The 19,152-nt window shown below is 55.7% G+C and overlaps 1 protein-coding gene across 3 annotated transcripts in view; it reads right to left on the bottom strand.

Moving 5' to 3' along the window:
• Positions 1–19,152, bottom strand: part of Cdh22 (cadherin 22) — a 117,419-nt gene that overhangs the window by 12,247 nt on the left and 86,020 nt on the right. For all 3 annotated transcript variants that reach the window (XM_055596260.1, XM_055596262.1, XM_055596261.1), the window contains exons 6-8: positions 18,035–18,228; positions 16,042–16,295; positions 10,325–10,461 (exon numbers count right to left, since the gene is read on the bottom strand). In XM_055596260.1, coding sequence (XP_055452235.1) covers positions 10,325–10,461; positions 16,042–16,295; positions 18,035–18,228 — 585 coding nt within the window. The remainder of the gene's footprint in view (positions 1–10,324; positions 10,462–16,041; positions 16,296–18,034; positions 18,229–19,152) is intronic.

Below are 19,152 nucleotides of genomic sequence, written 5' to 3'. Positions count from 1 at the left end.
TCCATCTCCACCATAGTCTTCCCCACATCCACCATCCCCATCCCCATCCCCATCCTCAGTATTAGCACCAACTGCACTGCCGTTGCCTCCACGACCTCCTTGGCTCCCACCACCAACAGTACCACCCACCACCATCACCTCCTCGCCGGCAGGAGCACCACCCCAACCTGCGCCATTACTGCGTCCTTACTGCTGCCAAGCGGTCACCATGACTACCCGCAACACTGCCTTCCCTGGCTCTAGTAGGTAAGGCACAGTAGATCATCATCGCCACGTGAGCTCCGTCTTCATCGTCCCTCCATCAGCCCTAGTATTAAGACCATCACCCTCATTTCTCCCATCAGTTGCACTAGCACCATAAACAGCATAGCCCCAAGCACGACTTCCTGCTACGGCCGCCTCCACCCAGTGATACCTTCAGATAAGCTTCTGCCTCACACACTGTGTCACCTCCGTCACTGTTTTGGCCCTGTCACCTAGAGATTACCTAATGCCCCCAGAGCACACGTGCCCATCATTCAGCTGCCCTGAATCTACTACAGTTTGTGTCCCCACACTGCCAAGGAGGAACTAGAACACATGGGCATGTTTGGAGGACGGGTCAGCTGGTGCCCGAACCCCCAAACTGCTGCTCTCAGCACACCTGACCCTGCAAGGGCCAGATGGGTCCGAAGAGGCGAATTTGGCCAGCAAAGCTAGATGCCCATCAACTCAAGGCCCTGCTTCACTTAGCCCTGGGTCTCCAGCACACGGCATAGACAAGCTCGCTCCTCACACTTGGGCAAATGAATGAAATCTGAAGGGATTGAGGAGAGGTCTGGATTTCAGGTGTGGCTGAAACCCTGACCCAGAACTTGGGCTTGGACAAGACGCTGGTTTCGGCTTCTGTCCCTGGAAAGTGGTGGACAGGGAAATGGTGGTTAAGACCTCTGCCATACAGGAGCTCTGTGATCTCAGCCCAGCGACTTCCCGGTGCTTCGGTGTTCTCGCTTGCTGGCAGAACAGATGGGCTAACGGTTAACGTCTCTAAAGTGCTTAGGGCTTCGTGCACAGCACAGAAGAGTGGCACACAGGTATCTACTAAGTAATCAGACAGCCAAGAGGGAACCGGCAGCCTCAGCCTGGCCTCTCTACACAGACCCCTCCTTCCCTGTGTACGCTGTCACCTTCTTCTCAGCTAGTGGACTCGCTACTGACCTACTGTACCTGCCACTCCCTGTGAGTGCACTCCCCCGGAACGGAAACGACACCTCACTTTCAAGCAGCTGCTTGGATGGCAGGAGTCCACAGCTGGGTTGGCAGGGAGCTATTTTGGGGGTAGTCTGGGAGTTCCCAGGCAGCCAGGCACCCCATGAGTTTTGGGGGGAGTGGACCCATCTGCTGCCTCCTCTGAGCTCAGAGGCCTCGGGTTGCTGACTGCAGCTGTTGGAGAGTTGTTAGAACTGGAGGCAGGTGGGTCCCCCCTGGGGAGCCACGGAAGGTAGGAGGTGCCCTTCATTTGTCCCGCTGACCCCTCTCTGGAGTTCCCCTTAGCGAAGGGGAACATTATCTCCTCAGTTTACCCGGATCTGCCACCTCAGCAATTAGAAGGGCTCTTCCGGGACTGGGGGAGGGAAAGTCGTGACTGGGGATGCCGAGTGAACCGTTATTTTTAAGAGCACATTGCCAGAGAACCTCCACAGACAGATGGGGTGCTCCTGGGAGGGTGGGGAGAGGGGGGAGGCAGGCGGTGTCTGTCTCCCAGCTGACGGTGGGGATAGCGAGGGCCTGAACACCCTGCCTGGCAGCCTGCCTCTGTAGAAGGGGTATGGGCCTGAGGGAAAGACATCACCTTCTACTCAGGTTCTACTATTGGGAGGCCCTTGCTGTGGGTTACAGCTGGGCCTTGCTGGCCTCCTCTTTTAATATGTCGCCTGCAGGTCACTTCCTAAGAGAGCCCTGAGTCCTTCTGCCTGAGTAAGGAAGGGTCTCAGGTCTAGAGGCGGCAGGTGAGGGCACTCACTTAAGAGGCTTGTCCAGGCTGCTGTAGTGTTTGTCCCAGGGATTCTGGGCTGCCCAGGAATGGCCATCGCTCCTGAATGGCCCGTGTCCTCAGCACCAGGCAATGCTTCTCATCCTTAGAAAGTCACCTGGAAGCCCTTAAAGAATACGAGTGCTGAAGTTTGGCATTGTCCCGGGGAAGTTCGTCCTGTACCCTTCTTGCAAATGGTGCCTTGGGGAGAATGGCAGGCCTCTGATTGGGACTTTCCAGTCCTGCGGGTCTGTGTCCCCTGTAATCACTGATAACAGCAAGGCCTGCCTCTAGCACCTTCCAGGGTTCTGTCACAAAACAAAGCGCCCAGCACTGTTCAGCCTTGACCCCTGTCTGCTTTACAGCATCCTCTCCTGCCTGTGATCTCACGTGGGTCTCTGCACAGTCCATGACGAGGTGACGCCAAACCTCTTTTGTGCACGGGGCTGGAGCATCCCTGGAGTTGTCCCCAGCCTAAGTGTGTGGTCCAGATACAATACTGGGCCCTCTCTGCTGCCCGGTCTTTGTTCATCCAGTGGCAGCTGCTCAGACTCCAGGCACAGCAGACCTCACCCAGTGCCCAGCGGCAGGTGCCCCCTCCAGGGGCCAGGTCTCCCCCCGGCCTTCCCCCCATTGCCATCTCAGTTCAGCTGACTGACATGCAAATTAGTTTAATTATTTCTTCTTCTAAAATAAATTATATTTTGCAGTAGCTGCAATATGTTGTGTCAGGCAAAATTACATTCAATATTTTTAAACTAATTGATGCAGCCTTGAGGAAGGCTGATTGACAGCCCAGAGCTGAGCAGGCCTGCAGCCCTAACCGATTCCTAAATTAAAATTAAACGTGCTCTGGCCTGGTGCTTCCTTCGTCAGTTGGCTCGCTCTGCATCTGGGGAGGTGGCAGGTGGAGCCCCAGGGGTCGGGAGAGGCTGGGAAGGAAGGCTCCGCGCTGCTCCCTCTTAAAAAGAACAGGAGCGAGGGGCCAGACGGCCGCTGGGCTGGTGTCTTACCTTCCTGGTTCCCCCAAGGTTCCCTAAGCGCAGCGGCTGGGGTGGGATTGGACATTTTGGAATGGAGGCTTGCGGTTTTTTGCTGATGACTGTGGAATGGGAGTCTCCTTTGTACCAAGGACACAGGAGTGAACAAGAACAACGTGGTCCTTTGGTCTAGAGGCAGAGACAGACACCATTCCAGACTGTGTGACAAGAATTGAAAAGCTCAGGAACTGAGAGTGTGCAGCAAGGAGTCCTGCCCTGGTGGGTGTCGGGGACCTTTTCCATGGAGCAAGTGACATTTTTACTGGGAAGGGATGAGGGGGAATGAGGCGGTGGGAAGGATGGCTCTGGGGAGAGGGATTGGGAGGGATCAGTATGTGCAAAGGCCCTGGGGTCCGAGTGCAGGGAGGCTTCAGAGCCCTTCCAAGGAAGACCCCAGCTTCTGACAGAAACACTCTCAGGGCCCAACTGAGACCCAACTGAGCAGGAAGCAGAGATGGATGGGGCTGGTGGAAAGGAAAGAGGACACGGGGCATGACCCAGCTACCAGAAGGAAAGTGTCACAAGGAAAGGCAGGACACAGGTGTCAAGCCACTATCAAGATCTGTGTCTCCCTACTTTATCCTGTCAACTGTGGGACGAGGTGGGAATCAGTGCTGCTTTGTGGATGAGAAAACAGGCTCAGAAAGGTGAGGCAGCCTCCCGAGGGGCCGCTGGAACACCTGACAGAGCTGCGTGTAGACAAGGGAGGCTAGTTTTAAAGGGAGAGTTTCCAACTAACAAAGTCTTTCAACACCTCAGCTGCCAGAACCCTTCAGGGCCTTGCACAACGTTCTCCAGGCAGCTCTCTGTGACTGCCTCAGCCCTCAGCCCAAGCCCTGGACTTTCTCCCACAAGATCTCCTGGCTTGGGTTAGATGGCCGGCCCCTCCCCAGCCTCGGCACTCTTTCTGTTCTTCCTCTCTCTGCGCTTCGGCTCCTTCCCGATGGCTGGGTCCTTATTGGTGTCTCCCCTCACCACGTCTCACACACGGTTTCCCGTGGAACTTGCTGTCATGGCTTTTTACCAGGTACCTCGATTTGTATTCTTTAAAAAGTGAAGCTGGGGGCTGGAGGGATGGCTCAGAGGTTAAGAGCAATGACTGCTCTTCCAGAGGTCCTGAGTTCAATTCCCAGAAACCACATGGTTGGCTCATAACCATCTAGAATGAGATCTGGTGCCCACTTACAGACCAAACATAGTATGTATAATAAATAAATCTTTAAAAAAAAAGTGAAGCTGGGTTCCATGGCGCACGCCTGTAATCCCAGCCCTCTGGAAGGCAGAGGCAGGTGGATCTTTGTAGGCTCTAGGCCAGCTTGGTCTACAAAGCGAGTCCAGGACAGCCAAGGCTACACAGAGAAACCCTGTCTTGAAAAATAAAACAAACAAAAAAGTGTGTGTGTATGTGTGTGTGTGCACGCGCACCTGTGAATGTTTACATGGTAAGCCTGAGAACAGCCTCAGGTGTCATCCTCAGGGATACCATTTACCTCCTTCAAGACAGGGTCTCTCCCCAGGACTTGCTGCCTAGGCTCCACTGGTTAGTCAGTGAATCCCAAAGACTCTCCTGTCTCTTCCTCCTCAGCTCCGAGAGTACAAGGATTTCCCACATGCCCATTGCTTTGATATGGCTTCCGGGGGTTGGACTCGGGTGTTTGTGCTTGCAAAGCAAGCGTTGTACAGAGCCCACGTCTTATTTTTGTTGGCCTTCTTTGTCCCCTCCGGAAGCAGAAGTTTTGGTCAACGCTCGCATGCCTGGTGCATCATAGGGGCTTTCAGTTGCATGCAGTGAGGGGGTCTCCCTGCCTGTGGTATCCACGCCCTGTGTTCAGGATAGACTCCGAGGAGGGCCTTGAGGGGATGATATGGCTGTACCCCTCCAAGGACCCATGAAAGGAGCAGGGGAAACCAAAACCACGTCGGCAAAGCTGGTGGGGGTGGACACTGTGGTTCTCCTTGGGCATCACAGAGAAAGAGGAACCCTGAGAGAAGAAAGGAGGTGAGGCTTCGAGAGTGGGAAGTGTGTGTGGGGGAACCCCAGAGGAAAGGTCATCTTTGCACCCACTCACTTAGTGTGGCAGGAGGGGAGCGGAGTAGAGTGGGCAGCCCTCTCCCAGCTCAGCTCCACCCTCCTCCCCAGGGAATTAGATTGCAGCCCAACCCTAGGCTCTGATTAGAGCCAGCCAGCTGGGCAGAAAGATTGATCTTCCCAATTACCACACAGTCCAGGCAGTCGTGGGAGGAGGAGGGTGGGGAGCAGGGAAGGATCCGGCAAAGGGTGTGGGGACAGCCTGGAGTGGCCTCCTGGCACTTCTTGCCCTGTCCCCATGCCCCTTGCGTGGGAACAGGAGGCTCCGACACCCTTTTCTGTCTCTATCAGGGACTTTCATCATCTGCTTGGCTCCAGTGTGCAGAGATGGGCTCTGCCTCTGTGGTGGGATTGAATAGTCCAACAGCAGTGGGACTTCAGGTGAAGTAGGAAACAGTACCTCCGGGGTCTTGGGCCTCAAAGAAGTTTTCCTTCCCTTAGGGCAAGGTGGGCTGTCCTACTGAAACTCTGTAGACATCACAGTTTCTGGCCCTGTTGGTATCTGCTAAGTGCTAAGGATTCTGTAGATTATTACTCAGCCCAAGGGAAGCTCAGTCATGGTTGACACACCTCTGAGCAGCTGCTACCACACAGCGCTGCCCTGAGTCTTCTCCCTGGCTCACCTTGGCCTCCATGCTCACTGGCCCTGTCTTGACACTCCTCATGGAGTTAGCACGACTTATCTTACTGTCTCCAGTCTGTTCTGCTCCCTCCTGTCCACCCTTCTCCGGGCCAAGAAAGCCACAGACACCCCACATCCCATCACCGCTCGCTCGCTTCTGCTCAAAGACCTGCCAGCTCCCCATTATCCCGGCAGCTGGCTCCACGGGGGGCCATTCAAGGCCCTCCCTGCACAGGCTAACAGGCATCTGCCTGCCTTCCTCAGCTCCCTGCTTCAGCCACACTCCCCCCTCTGCTCTCAGAGGGTGTCTAAGCCTCCCAGCTTTGGCTCACAGGGAGATAAAAATCCCAGCTCTTAAAAAAGCCTCCTCCTACCTCCAAGAGACCCACCTTGGAGACCCATCTGCCCCTCGGTGGTGAGACAGCCCCTTCTTGCTCCTCAGATCTCTCCAAAGCCCCACTTGGCACTCTCGCTTCTCCTCTCCCTCTTCTCTGCCCCCCAGAAACTCAGGGAGGACAACTGCCAGACTTGTTCAGCCAAGAATCCCCACGGGGTATGGGATAAGCACCCCCTGGTTGGGTGGACACAGGGGGGGTTCCCTGGAGAAAGCCTTGGAGCCCCACCTACTGCGACCTCCCCTCCACCTGGTCCTTTCTTCAGCCTCCATGCTCCCTCCACAGTGCTCCAAGGAGCACAGGACAGAGAGAATCAATCACTGTCCGTCACTTGGCATCTGTTTCCTCATGTGAACCAGACCGCCATCTCCGACATCCCCCTGCCTCAGATTCCTTCTGTGGCTATTAATAACACCTGCTAAGGAACTGTCAGGCACCTTACTGGAACTGGACAAATGTGGTTTCCAAACCCACGGGGGAGGGGTGGTGGTGGATTTTTGTTTTATTCGTGATGCTGACCGATGACTTTGAATAAATGGAGGCCTGCACAGTCTGCAATTTCTGATCCTCCTGCCCTCCAACGGGGCAAAGGAGTTATAGCCAGCAGCTTGAAGATGGGAAAACAAGGCTGGCAGAAGAGCAGGGTGCCAGCTCACAGACCAAGGACCACACAAAGGGGACCTTTTCTCATCTCCTACCCTATTCTCCTAAGCCCATTCCTTCCTGCCCTTGTCTTCATTGGCACCCACCCCAGTGCCTAGTCACAGGGCACAGAGCAGAACCCTCTCGTCGAAGGGGGCACAGCCTGCTGACAGAAACCAGTATCTAACAGGCACACAGGCACAGCTGTATGAAGGGAATCTTGGGGTGCCTCGACGTGTGGCTTGGCCCTCGGTGACCTTGTGGGAAACTTCCAACTGACCTAGACAAGCCGTTGTCGTAGGCACACCTGCTGGCCAGGTGTGAGCTGATGACCCTGGTGGAACCTGCTGCAAGAACCCTCACCTCTAGCCCTTCCTAGGCTCCCCAGGTCCCCCTGCCCCCAAGACTATCCCTTTACAACTGCCCTTTCCACCGCAGGATCCAGACACAAATTGTACTTTAAATTCAATATTGGTCATTAATATTTCATGATTACAAAACGTTAAAGATAATGTCAGTGGAAGGCGCGTCTGCATGGACAGGATGGATGACTCAGAGGTTCGGGGAGAGAGGAGCCAGCATACTAAGTGGGCCCAAGCCTTTGAGGTAATCCAGCGTGACAGGCGGCTGCTCTGGCTGAGGGCGACAGCCTCTGAGGGGCCCACAGAGCACGCATGTATAAATATTCCCCCTCTGATCCTTGTCACCTCTTGTTTGTTCCGCCTGGGAGCAGGTGGGGCCGTGGGACCCCTAGCTCACCTCCTCTGCCTCTGAGGGAGCCCCAAGGACACCTCAGTGGGACGAGGGGCCTGAGGGTGCAGCCAGCGGGGTGGCTCCCTAAAGCAGGCTCTCCCGCTTGAACCCAGAGTTGCCAGTTTGGCTAGTCTAGCTGGCCGGCTTTCACTAGAGAGTTCTTGTCTTGGCCTGCCATGCCTGACGGACATTTATGTGGGTGCTGGAGGGATGAAATCTGGTCTTCACTTTTGCATGACCAGCACCCTTCCCACTGAGCCATCTCTCTAGCCTCCCACCTTATTTCTTATTACGTGTGTGTGTGTGTGTGTGTGTGTGTGTGTGTGTGTGTGTGGGCATGCACATGCCATGGCATACCAGTGTGGTCAGAGGACCATTTGCAGGAGCTGGTTCTCACTTTCCAGCACGCGTGTCCCCAGGGATTGAACTCGGGTTGTCGTACTTAAAGGCAAGAGCCTTACCCACTGACCCACCCTGCCAGCCCTTGACTTTTGAGACAGGGTCTCGCACTCAACCTAGGGTTAGCCAGTTCATTTAGGTTGGCTAGCCTGTGACTCCGGGAATTTGCCTGTCTCTGCCTCCTGGTGCTGGGATTATGCCTTTTTTTAATGTAGAAACTGGGGATCTGAACTCAAGAGGAACTTTGTATACTGAGCCATCTCCCCAGCACCACATCAAGGACATGTGACCAGGACACAGCAGGGAGAGCTGTGAGTTCTGGGGTAGGCCAGGCCCGGCTGGGGATTTGCACAAGGAACTTCATCTGAGTCATTAGGTGGAGATTAGGTGAAGGCTTTCTAACACTGACTTGAGTGGGCAGGCACTGTGAATGGCAGCTCAGAGGGCACCTCAGGCACAGACCGGGAGCCACCTTCTCCTCTTAGAGTCTCACTCCCATCCGCACGGTGCTACCGGCAGGTAGCAGGTCTCTGAAAGCAGAGAGGGAGGCCACGCAGCCTTAGGTGGCAGACGTGTGTAGGAGGGAGACCCTGCAAGGGACAGCACTGTGCTTAACTTGAGAGGGGACTTGCTAGTGGCAGGATGTCAGACGGATGACAATCCACAGCTAAGGGTGGAGGCACCTGTTCTGCCTGCCGCAGAGCCGCTGTGGCAGCTGCCTTGGAGCAGGCGAGGGAAGCTCAGAAGGTGGAGGAACTATCCCCCCAACCTCCACCCCCCCAGTCCAGCGCTACTTCCTCTCCAGCCACCTTTGTTCTCTCTTCCAAGCGGAGGAGGAGTGGATTCAAAGGCTCACAGACGCCGAGCTGAGGGCTGAGGCGGCTTTGTGTTTTCCTTTAAACCGCAGTTGAAAGAGAGTAAGGGAACTTCAGCCTAGGGACTTCCTCGGCCCTGCCACGGGCCAGCGGGGCATCCGAAGGGGGAGGAGGAAGAGAAGGTGAGCGCCGGGAGGAGGAGAGGCAGCGGCAGGAGGGCTTTGGGGATAGGGTCGGCTGGCTGGGATGCCCTGAGGCTGAGACTCAGGATCAACCAGATCTCCTGAATCAGTCATGACGCTTCCCAGCAGCTTGCTGACAAGGCCTGCGGAGGTGACAGGCGCCACTGGAGGACAGGCAGAAGCCGAGGAGGCTGGCACTGCCTGGCTCTGCTCAGGTGCCCCACGAGTTTCCTCCTGTTCAGGGCCCTTCCTTTCCCCTCAACCTCCAGACCCTGCTCCCTCAGCACCTCACCCCGCCCATCAGCAGGCTCCGCCTCAGGGTCTTCAGTTTATGCCACAGGCATCTTCTTCTCACTCCCACTCTTTCTGGTCCAGCCTGGGCTATCACCTCCCCTCCCCCAACACTGCTGCTTCTGATCAAGCTCTACACTTCCTGTCAACCCCCCTGTCTATTCCAGACACTGTCCCTCTAATCAAAGCCCTCCCCATTCCAATCTCAGGATGAGTAAAGTCCACCCACTCCCCAACAGTGGTGGACTGGTGGACCACTCTGCCCTCTCCGGCTGCTCTGGCCTCCTGCAATCCCTCTAACATACTGGGCAGCTAGCTACCACCCACCCCAGGGCCTTTGCACAGTCTCTTCCTCCTGCCCGAACTGCTCTCCCCCCGATGAGGGCATGGTGCCCTGATCGTCCCGCGGTCTTTGTGAACAGATCTTCCCCGAGAAGCCTTCGCCCCAGAGAAACATGGCCAACTTTCTTTAGTCCCCTCGGCCTACTACTCCTCTGTACCATGTCACACGGTCTGACCTACTAAGTGCACGTTTCCTCAGCTTGTGGTTGGCCTGGCTGTCTCCTGTGAGGGCAAGACTGGAGAACAGTCCCGTGATACATATCCAAAGAACAAGGGGAGAATGCTGACCTCTATACTAGCTGTTTCCTGCGGAGCTTAGAGCTCCCTATCAGCTCTTCCTGGAGATCTGACTTTTGCCATGCCTATTTCCAGGTGGGATCTTTGCCCCACCTCAACCCTCAGCGCCTCCCTCACACACCTTGACCAACAGTTTAGCCTTTGCTTTGCCCCAGGCGTGATTGGCCCTGCCTATTCGTAAATAAATAAATAAATAAATAAATAAATAAATAAATACATGCCATTTTATTTATTTATTATTTATACAGCACTCTGCCTGCATGTATACCTGCACGCCAGAAGAGGGCACCAGATCTCATTATAGATGGTTAGAAGCCGCCATGTGGTCGCTGGGAATTGAACTTGGGACCTTTGGAAGTACAGCCAGTGTGCCCTTAACCTCTCAGCCATCTCTCCAGCCCGCTGCCTGTTCATTTTTGCCTCTCCACGCACATGACCCAACTCACCTGCTTCCATAGCCAGCACAGTAATGTTGTGCCAGCCAGCGGTTTCACGGTCCAGCCCCTTGCCAGTCACGATGGCACCAGTGTCTGCATCAATGTCGAAGATCTGCTCCAAATCCGAGTCACGGTCGATGGCATACCTGAGTGGGGGACAGGGTTGGGCTGACCAAAAGTGACCTGGTGCCAGGAGCCTGTGCCCATGATCTCACTCTTCTACCTGCTCCAAGAGAGGGACCGCCCCCTAGAGATATAGAGGGCAGGGTGGAAAGTGACCTGGCTTAGCATCTCCCTGGAGCTGGTGCCTGCTGAATGGCAGGGGCAGGGGCAGCCATTCAGAGTCTTAGTTCCCCTTGGATGGTCAGTGGGGCTATGAGCTTATACCCTACAGTTGTGGAGAGGGCTGAAGACCACATCCCTGGGACAGAGTCACAGATGTCTCTTTCTGCTTTGCTAAGAAGGAGACCCCAGAATTGGGCTTCATGGTGAAAGGAGGACTGAAGAAGTGTTTGGGGTGGCAGAGCTGGCTGAGGGCTGTCTCTTCAGTGAAAACAGAGGATGTTAAAATTGCTGAAGTGGGGAGAGCTATTTAGGACCAGGAGTTGGGGTTCTAAGAGAGGGTACAGGCAGCTTAGAATGCTTCTGGGGGCTAGGTGGACCCTGTACCCAGGGCAGCTGAGCCTGGCCTGGGAAGGTCTGAGGCTGGGCCCTACTCCTCCCGCCTGCGCAGCGCTTTTGCTAATCTGCAGCTTTTCAGTTGCCGCGTGAAAAAGCCCTTTGTTCCACCTTCTTCCCAGGCCTTTGTGCTTCAGCTCCAGGCCTGAAAGGCCCGTGTCCAACACATGTCTCAGGCGGCGGAGGCCCAGAGAGGCCCCGCCAGCGCCCGCCGCCACTTCCCACACTGATAACACAGGCGGGGGTGCCGTGGCTACACACAGACAAAGGCCTGGCATGCAGGCAAAGGCGCATTGTGCAGCCAGGATAAAGCAGCCAGGCAGGGAGGGAAGCCGTTGCCTCTGCTCTTCCCTAGCAAACCCAGAGAGGGAAACTGAGACCAAGAAAAACAATACCTGCAGGGCCCGGGGCCTTGGGAGGTGGCTTTTGGAGAGGCCTGGGCTGCAGGCATGATCAAATCTCTCTGGGTCTCAGTTTCCCCATCTCTTCCATGGGGGATAATGGCAACTGCACAGGTCTGAGCCTACCATGTTTCCATTTCCTGTCACTTGCTTTCCCTGTGTGACCCTGAACCAGCCTCCCACCGCCTTAAGTCTGTTTATACATCTATTTCAGAGCCACCTTGCACCCTGGTGTGGATTGGGTGAACTGAAGGAAGGTGATTTCCTATTTCCTGTTGGGGGTGGAGTGAAGGCAAGTGGCAAACTATAGAGAATTGTCCTATGCGCAGAGAAGATATCTTAATTTTATTTCATGTGCAGTGGTGTTTTGCCTGCACGTGTGAGCATGGAACTGGAGCTAGATGGGTGTGAGCTGCCATGTGGGTGCTGGGAATTGAACCCTGGTCTTCTGGAGGAGCAGCTGGGGCTCTTAACCACTGAGGCAGCTCTCCAGGCCCAGGGTGGATCTTTAAGTGTGTGAATGTGCCTGTGCTTCTGGGGCCATCGGGTGCCCTCCTCCGTCACTCTCTATCTTACTGTGTTCTGACAAAGTCTAATCCTGGGTTCGCTGCTTTGCCACGCCAGTGGCCACACTTGGCTTTTAACACTGGTGTTGAGGATTCTGAGCTCTCCAAACTCCAGACACTGCCTCTTCCTGTCCTGGATTGCTGAGTACTGCCTTCTTGACCCTGGCTAGCTAGGGGTGACGGCCTGGAAGTTCAGACCCTTTCCCTGACACTTCCGAGATTACACTTTCCAGCAGCCGTTTATGACATGGACATAAAGCAAACGCCTTCTTTGCGCTACTGAGGGTTGTAAGGGGACAGGGCCCATACATCCCATGAGCTGCTGTCACCACCCCCGCCGATGAGGACACTGAAGCCACCAGGATAAGCTGGGTGTGGCTGTTACAGGCTGTGTCACGCACAAGGCACAAGATTCTACTCACCCAGCCTTACGAGCATCTTCTCAAGGGGCCTGACTTTATTTACGTTAAGGTGTCACATGGGTCAGGTGCATCCCTGGGTCTCCTGACTAGGGGTGCATAATTACAGTCTGCACCCAGAGGTGGGCCTCCAGACTCAGGGTTCTTTCGGGCTTGTTGAACTAATCAAAGAAAGCCTCACTGCATGGAACCTGGGGTCTCCTTTGCCCGGCAGCCTGACACCGCCAGGTACTTCCATGGAAAGGAGGTGGAACAAGACCCTGGGTGTGGCTGAGCTAAAAGGAGTCCCAGAGAGCCCTGTCCCCTTTGCAGATGGAGGGGTGTTGAGGGGGGGGTGCTGACGGAGACAGGATTGAAGGGAGGTGATTTCATATTTGTTGTTGGGGGTGACAAACTACAGGCATGTGCATGGGCAGAGTGGATTTTTTTTTTAAGTGCATGTCTGTGTTTTCCAATAACCCACTTAGCTATGACCCCATCAATACACTGACCCTTTGATGAGGTTAGCACCCCTGAGATCCAGTGCCTCTCTCTCCTCTCTCCCTTTCCTCCTCCTTTCTCTCCCTCCTCTTCCTCCCATTTCTCTCCATTCTTTCCATCCTCCCTCCTTCGCCCAGTGTTTCCTTTTGTTCCTCTTAAAGGAGATGGCAGAGGCTAGAGTCTAAGAATAGACAGCTGTCCCCAAAGCCATGTGTGGGGACCCTACAGGGACACCATGAAACAGTTCAGACTTGGGCAACAGGCTGCAGCCCTGGCTGGCTTCTAGCCCTAGGAGCTAGTGACTGAGTGGGAGGGAAGGGCTCCCTGTGTGGCAAGGGAAGGGGGATGCTGGCGCACCTCCTGGGCATGCAGAGGGCAGGTGCCCTGTCTGAATTGTGAGCAGGGGTGCGTGCTTGTTTGTGTGACCGTGAGTGGGGTATGTGTGTGAAGTGTGCTGAAGTTAGAACAGCACAGGCTGGTGCATCCTTGGCTCCACCCTGGCTCTGTGACCGGGTCCCCTGCCCCCAGACAGGGCACTTCCCTCCTTAGAGCCACATGCAGCACACTGTGCCAGGCACTGCCAGGAGCCCATTCCACTCTAGGGGTATACAGGTGCCCTGTCTGCCTGCCTCAGGACCCTGGCATTTGCTGTTCCTCCTCCCCACATCTCACAGTCTGGCTGTGCCATTCTGCCTCTGTCCACCCCACCCCACCCTGGGAGCCTGACCACTCAGTGCAAATGATCCCTGTGACCCCAGCCAGGGCCCTCAGACCTTCTTTCTCACTCTAGTTTCTTCACAGCCTATATCGGCACTTAGTAACTGTTGATGTTGGAGAGAGCTGTCTTAGCATGTAGTGAGAGGCACTCTTAGTAGGCCTGAAGACCCCTCTCTGGCGGCATGCACCCCAGCACTGGCCTTGCTTCTCGGGTCTGTGCCCCACGCCCTGCCCTGGAACTGCCCTTGGCAGAGTCCCGGCACGTCCCCAGGCCTGGCTCTGCGCCATGCAGGGAAAGCTGGGCGAATGTTTGCGGTGCTAAATTGGACCTGTCTCAAGCTCCCTGCAGGCTCGTCCACATCTGAGGAGCACCAGGGAAGGGGGCCCAGCACAGGGAGATGAAGGAGGGTGAGACGCTGGTTTCAAAGTCTGTACCTTCAGCAGGGATGAAAGAGGAGGAGAGGGAAAGCAAAACAGAGAGGAGGGAGCTGCAGACAGGAGCGCTGACCCGACTGACCGCCCCCTCGTCCTGCCACCCTTGTGATGCTTACAGAAGCAAACCTGCTCTGGTCTCCAGTTTTCTGACAAATAGGGGTGACGCTGTCTTCTCCGAAGAAGGCTGTGGCCAGCCAGAGGCCAGGTGGTATTTAAAGGCTGAGCCTGGTGGCAGGGAGGCAAGGGGCTGTGGCTTCTACCTGGAGGGCGAGTTCCTGTCCTATCTGTGAGGCCCTGGTGCCTTGGGCCCCTGACATCAGTATAAACATTCTTCCACTGGAATGCCTGACCCCCCCACCCACTCCCCCCACACCGGACCAGACCCACAAGCCCAGCTCAGGTCCATTCCCACCAGCTCCAAGAATTCTTCCCAGATCCCTGGGGTTGTCTGTCAGTGTGACAGACTGTGGCAACTAAGTGAGATGGGATCTCATAGGTCAGCATGCCAGGTTGTCCAGGCTGGGCCCTGAGCAACTCTAACAGACCCGTTAACGTAGGTGATGGAGGCGTGTCATCCCACAGAGCCACACGACACAATTCTTAAGCTTCCCTCTCCTCAGTGCCCTGCAGAGCTCACCTCAGTCCATCAACTATGTGACAGGTAGGTTGAGAAGAAGCAGGGCACCCAGGAGCCTCTTTCCTGTCCACCTGACTCTTGGCTAGTCCTCTCACCTGGCCCTTTCTCCATGTCCTTTTCTGCCACAACCACCCTTCCTTCTCCTTCTATCTGAGTTTTCCAACCAAGGCCTGCGGTTCACAAGTCCAGTGACCCCTTCCACCACATCGTGCAGCACCTCCGTCCTGCCTCTGCCTCATTCAGGTCTGACTTTGGCTCTTGGGCTCCCCGCCTCTCTCTAGAGCCCCCTCTTGTCTGCACCGCCTGACACTGGCACGTCCTTGTCTTTCTGGATCTTCACCTGGTCCCTCTCTTTCACTGCTGCTCTGTCTTTTCCCTCAGTCTTGTCCCAGGTCTCTCTCATTCTGTAGCTTGTTCAGTGAGTGTGTGGGGTCCCTCGGTCTATGAGCCTCAGCACCTCAAGGACCTAATAGTAAGTGAGCTGGTAGAGTTCCCCACCATCTGGGTACTGGCTCAGTGGGGGCAAGCATGACTTGGTACAGCAATAGTGTTGCAGGGGCTGGGCTGGATTGGGGTAGGCATTGGGGAGGAGGGGCCAAAGAAGATCTTTTAGAGAGGGATATTGTTGAGCAAAAGGAGTGAGAGGGCAGAGATTTGGACACCTGTGGCCAGGGGCAGTAGCAGCATAGACCCTGATGGGGAGCTGAAAGGAGCTGGAGCCTGCCAAGTAAAGAGGAGGGGAACATTCGGGGGAAAGCCTGGAGGATTCTGGGAAGTTCAGGGTCAGGTTTGAGGGTCAAGATGAAGATGGACTTTCATCCTGAATCTAAGAGGACAAGGGGCAGAGGAGGACAGGCTTAGCTCCATACCCCAGCAAGAACTGTCTGGCTTCTGTAAGGATTGGGGTGGGACAGGCGTGGGCCAGGCTGTGACCACAGCTAGGGAGTACAGGGGAGAAGTCTGGCTACATTTTAAGGTAGAGATTTGAGGGAGAGAGAGGGACAGACAAACAGAGACAGAGAGAGACTAAGATAGAAAGAGAACATGTAACCTAATAGGACAGAAGAGCCCTGTGGAAGGGATAGCTCAAGAAAATAGGGGCTGGTTCTGCTTGGACTTGTTCCTTCTTGACATGGTGGTGGGGTCTGCCATGAGCCCTGAGATGGGCTGCTGAGAGGAGGAACTGGGACATCTCCAGCTGGCAGGCAGAGAGTTTCTCGGGCAGTCTGGGCACTGGCTCTCCATCTTTGTCCCTGTCTTGCCTGGAACTGCCCCCTCTCTGTTTCCCGGCTCCCTGGTTCCCAGTGTCTCTTCCCCTAGCTGCCCTCAGTCTGTTGGGGTAGCATATGGCAGGACAGCAGGCAGCAGGCGTGGCCCCGGGTGGGGGTCTCACCGGACGGGCCGGTTGGCGGCGTCGGGGTCCCGCGCCGTCACCACGCCGACCAGGGAGCCCACCTGCGCATCCTCCTGCACCTCCAGGAGGCCAGAGGGTGGCTGGAACTCAGGGGGCTCATCCACATCGGTCACGGCCACGCGCACAATTGCCTGGTCTCGGAATGTGCCCAGGTCGGCGAAGCGGGGGTCCACAAACTTGTTGAGGGCTTCCAGCACCACTGTGTGCACCTGCTGTGACTCAAAGTCCAGGTGCTGGAGGAGACAGAGAGGGCTGGTCAGCAATGGGCCTGGTGGCTGATGGCATTGTCAGGAAGCAGACACAGCAGGCCGGCAGCCCAGGTCACAGTTGGCCCAGCCCACTACAGTGCTAGCTGTTAGAGGCCCAGACCAACTCTTCCCAGTGTAACGGGGACTTCTGTGGGACCGCTTTGGCTGGAAGCCCACAGTCACCACTTTAGACGACACTAAACCCCGGGTTTCTTGCGTCCCCAGTCAATGCAGCTTCATCGGTCATTCTGTTTACTAGCCACCGGTAGGAGTAATACAGCAGTGGTCTTTTACCCAGGAGGAAACCAGGGCCAGGAGGGCACAGGAACACCCTGAGTAGGTAGCCCCTGGCAAGCTAGGACTCTGAGCCAGGCCAATGTGGCTTCCAAAGCCAGGAGAGAGAAATAGGGGCACAGCTCTGAAGTCTACAGCTCTGGCTTTCTGTCATGAGGTGACTGTGGAGGATCAGGCTTTTAAAAGGCTTTGGGGGAATTAATGAGGCTCCCCAAGGGAAGAAAGCCTTGGCTGTGCTTGCCTCTGGTCATCCTACAAAGGTGAATTTAATGGCAGAGCTTTACTGTGGCCACGCGGTGGTGGTGGGGCTTCCTGGAGTGCCTAAGCCTATGTCCGCCTGGCATACAGGCTCCATCCTCAGCAGCTAGATTCCCCTCTCTCCCTGTCTTGTTGCCTGAGCAATCGGGACGCGGGGTGTCGGGTGCTGGCCCAGGAATGAAAGATGGCTTCTAAAGCAAGCCATTCATCAGGCGGGGCTCTGGAGCCATTGCTGACTCTGCCACAGACACCTCAGGCCCCTACGGGAGCCACCACACTGCAGAGCACGGGGATGAGAGAAAACCAGCCTGCTGGGATGAGGTCTGGTGCTGTGGACTTTAGGAAACCATGGAGTGCTGTGGGCTGCGGGCTGCTCCGGGTCCCCCTAGCTCCCATCAGTGACTCTGGGCCTGTCTTAGAGTTGGGGACACGGAATCGAACACTAATTATTCTGCAGCCGAAACCCCGAGCTAGTGTTCCTACTGGGCTGTCCCAGTTGAGTGACCTTGGCAGGGCATTGAACCTTTGGGGGGCACACACAGGCCTGCAACAACGTGTGGACCAGGGAAGGGGACATGAGCCTTCCGCTGGAAGTATGTTTGAAGGCATAGCCCTCAAGGCTTGGCACCCTGAGTCTTCACAGCCATCGCCAAGTCCCGGGAGACAGATTCTTGCTTTGTTATGGGACCTCTTTTCCCATCCTCTCAGGAGCCCTGGGGTCTGTGGGGCGAGGCTCCTGGGTCGGCCAGGCGGTGAGTTCAGCTGCTGGATGTAGTGGGGGCAAGGCTTGGGTTCAAATCCCAACTCTGTCCCTCCCAGATGTGGTCTTGGCAAACTCCTTTCTCCTTCTCTACCTCTCTCACTAGTCAGAATGGGGATTGTGACCTTTCCTCCCAAGGGAAGCATGGGGATTAAAGGAAAGGACTAGTGAAGGGCCAGGGACGCGTTCAAGCAGCCCACAGCGATGTTTTAGGAGCATGGACTCCAATCTGAACTCACAAAGAGCTGCTCAACCATGAGTAGGATCACTTACCCTCTCAAACTCATTTTATCTCTTGTGAGTTGGGAACGAGACACCAAGTCCTCAGCCCCGAAGGCGGAGGAGGTAGGGTCCCCTCTCTTCCACAGCTGGCCCTGGTACCTGCCTTCCCACCCTGCCCAAGGCTGTGTACCTTCTGTACTACTATGATGGCTTCCTGAGTGTCGCTGTCCGTGGTGACCTTGAATGCGTCTCCTCCGCTGCCGCTCTCCTCTCTCAGGTGGTAAGTCATGTCTGTGTTCTCGCCCACATCCGAGTCCTCGGCCTTTACTCGGCCCACGGCCGTGCCGATGGGCGCTGACTCCTGTATGCTGAACTGGTACATCTCTGTGGGGAACATGCCAGGAGGTTGACCCAGGCCTCTGCCAGAGTGGGGGAAGAGGAGGAGGGGCCTGGTGTGCCTGGGGTGGGGTTACATCTGCAGGGAGATTTTTCTGGCCAGGTGGGAATTTCAGACTTCTATGGGCCTGTCCTCTGAAGAAGGGCAGAGGCCAGGTGATTAGAAGTCTCTCGTTCCACTGCTAGGCTTCCTGGTTGATGGCATGGGGCAACTATGCCACCCTTGAGGTCTGTTTCTCCACTTGCCAGGGGGACAGAGGAGGACTACCATGAAGGATCAGGCTCTGGAGCCACTTCTGGAGCCTGTGCTTCAGATCCCTCATCTGTGAAATGGGAAGAACACCTTCCTAACAGCAGTGTTGCTATGACAACCAGATGCTGCCGCTGCCCATGAGGTGTGAAGTACCATGCACTGGCTTGCATGGAAATGACTGGCTTGTGCCATCTCACACTGATGGTGTTCGTGTCACCTCTGGGGACCTCTGATATCCCGGACAGTGTACAGTAGAAGAGGGCACTGAAAAAGGGGCGAGGGGGTTAGCCAAAAGCGGCAGATAGCTGGGAAAACATACTAGACAGAGGAGATGGCAGGTGCAAACACTCTGAGGTGAGCACTGTCTGGCAGGGATGGCCCCAGAGAGTGAAGGGAACCCAGGTGATGTGCCAGCAGCATTCTTCTCCCTGGGCCTACAAGAAGGTGAGAGTGCCCTGCTGAATGGCGGTCAGCCCAGGTGAACTTTGGGAGTTTGCCTCTTGGGGCCATCAAATGCCTGGGGACCTTCGGACGGCGTGGCTACCTTTTTCTCACATTCAACCTTGAGAGGATCCTTGCTCTAATCTCTCCACAGCTCCCCACTGACGTTGGCGTAGGCATGGCAAGTCCCTCGGTCTGCCCCACACTGCCAGCCCATC

The sequence above is a fragment of the Psammomys obesus genome, unplaced genomic scaffold (genome assembly GCF_907164565.1).
Source record: "Psammomys obesus unplaced genomic scaffold, mPsaObe1.curated_primary_1811, whole genome shotgun sequence".
Classification (NCBI taxonomy): domain Eukaryota; kingdom Metazoa; phylum Chordata; class Mammalia; order Rodentia; family Muridae; genus Psammomys; species Psammomys obesus.
The sequence above is the reverse complement of the archived record's forward strand: the minus strand, read 5'-3'. Positions and strand labels throughout refer to the sequence as shown.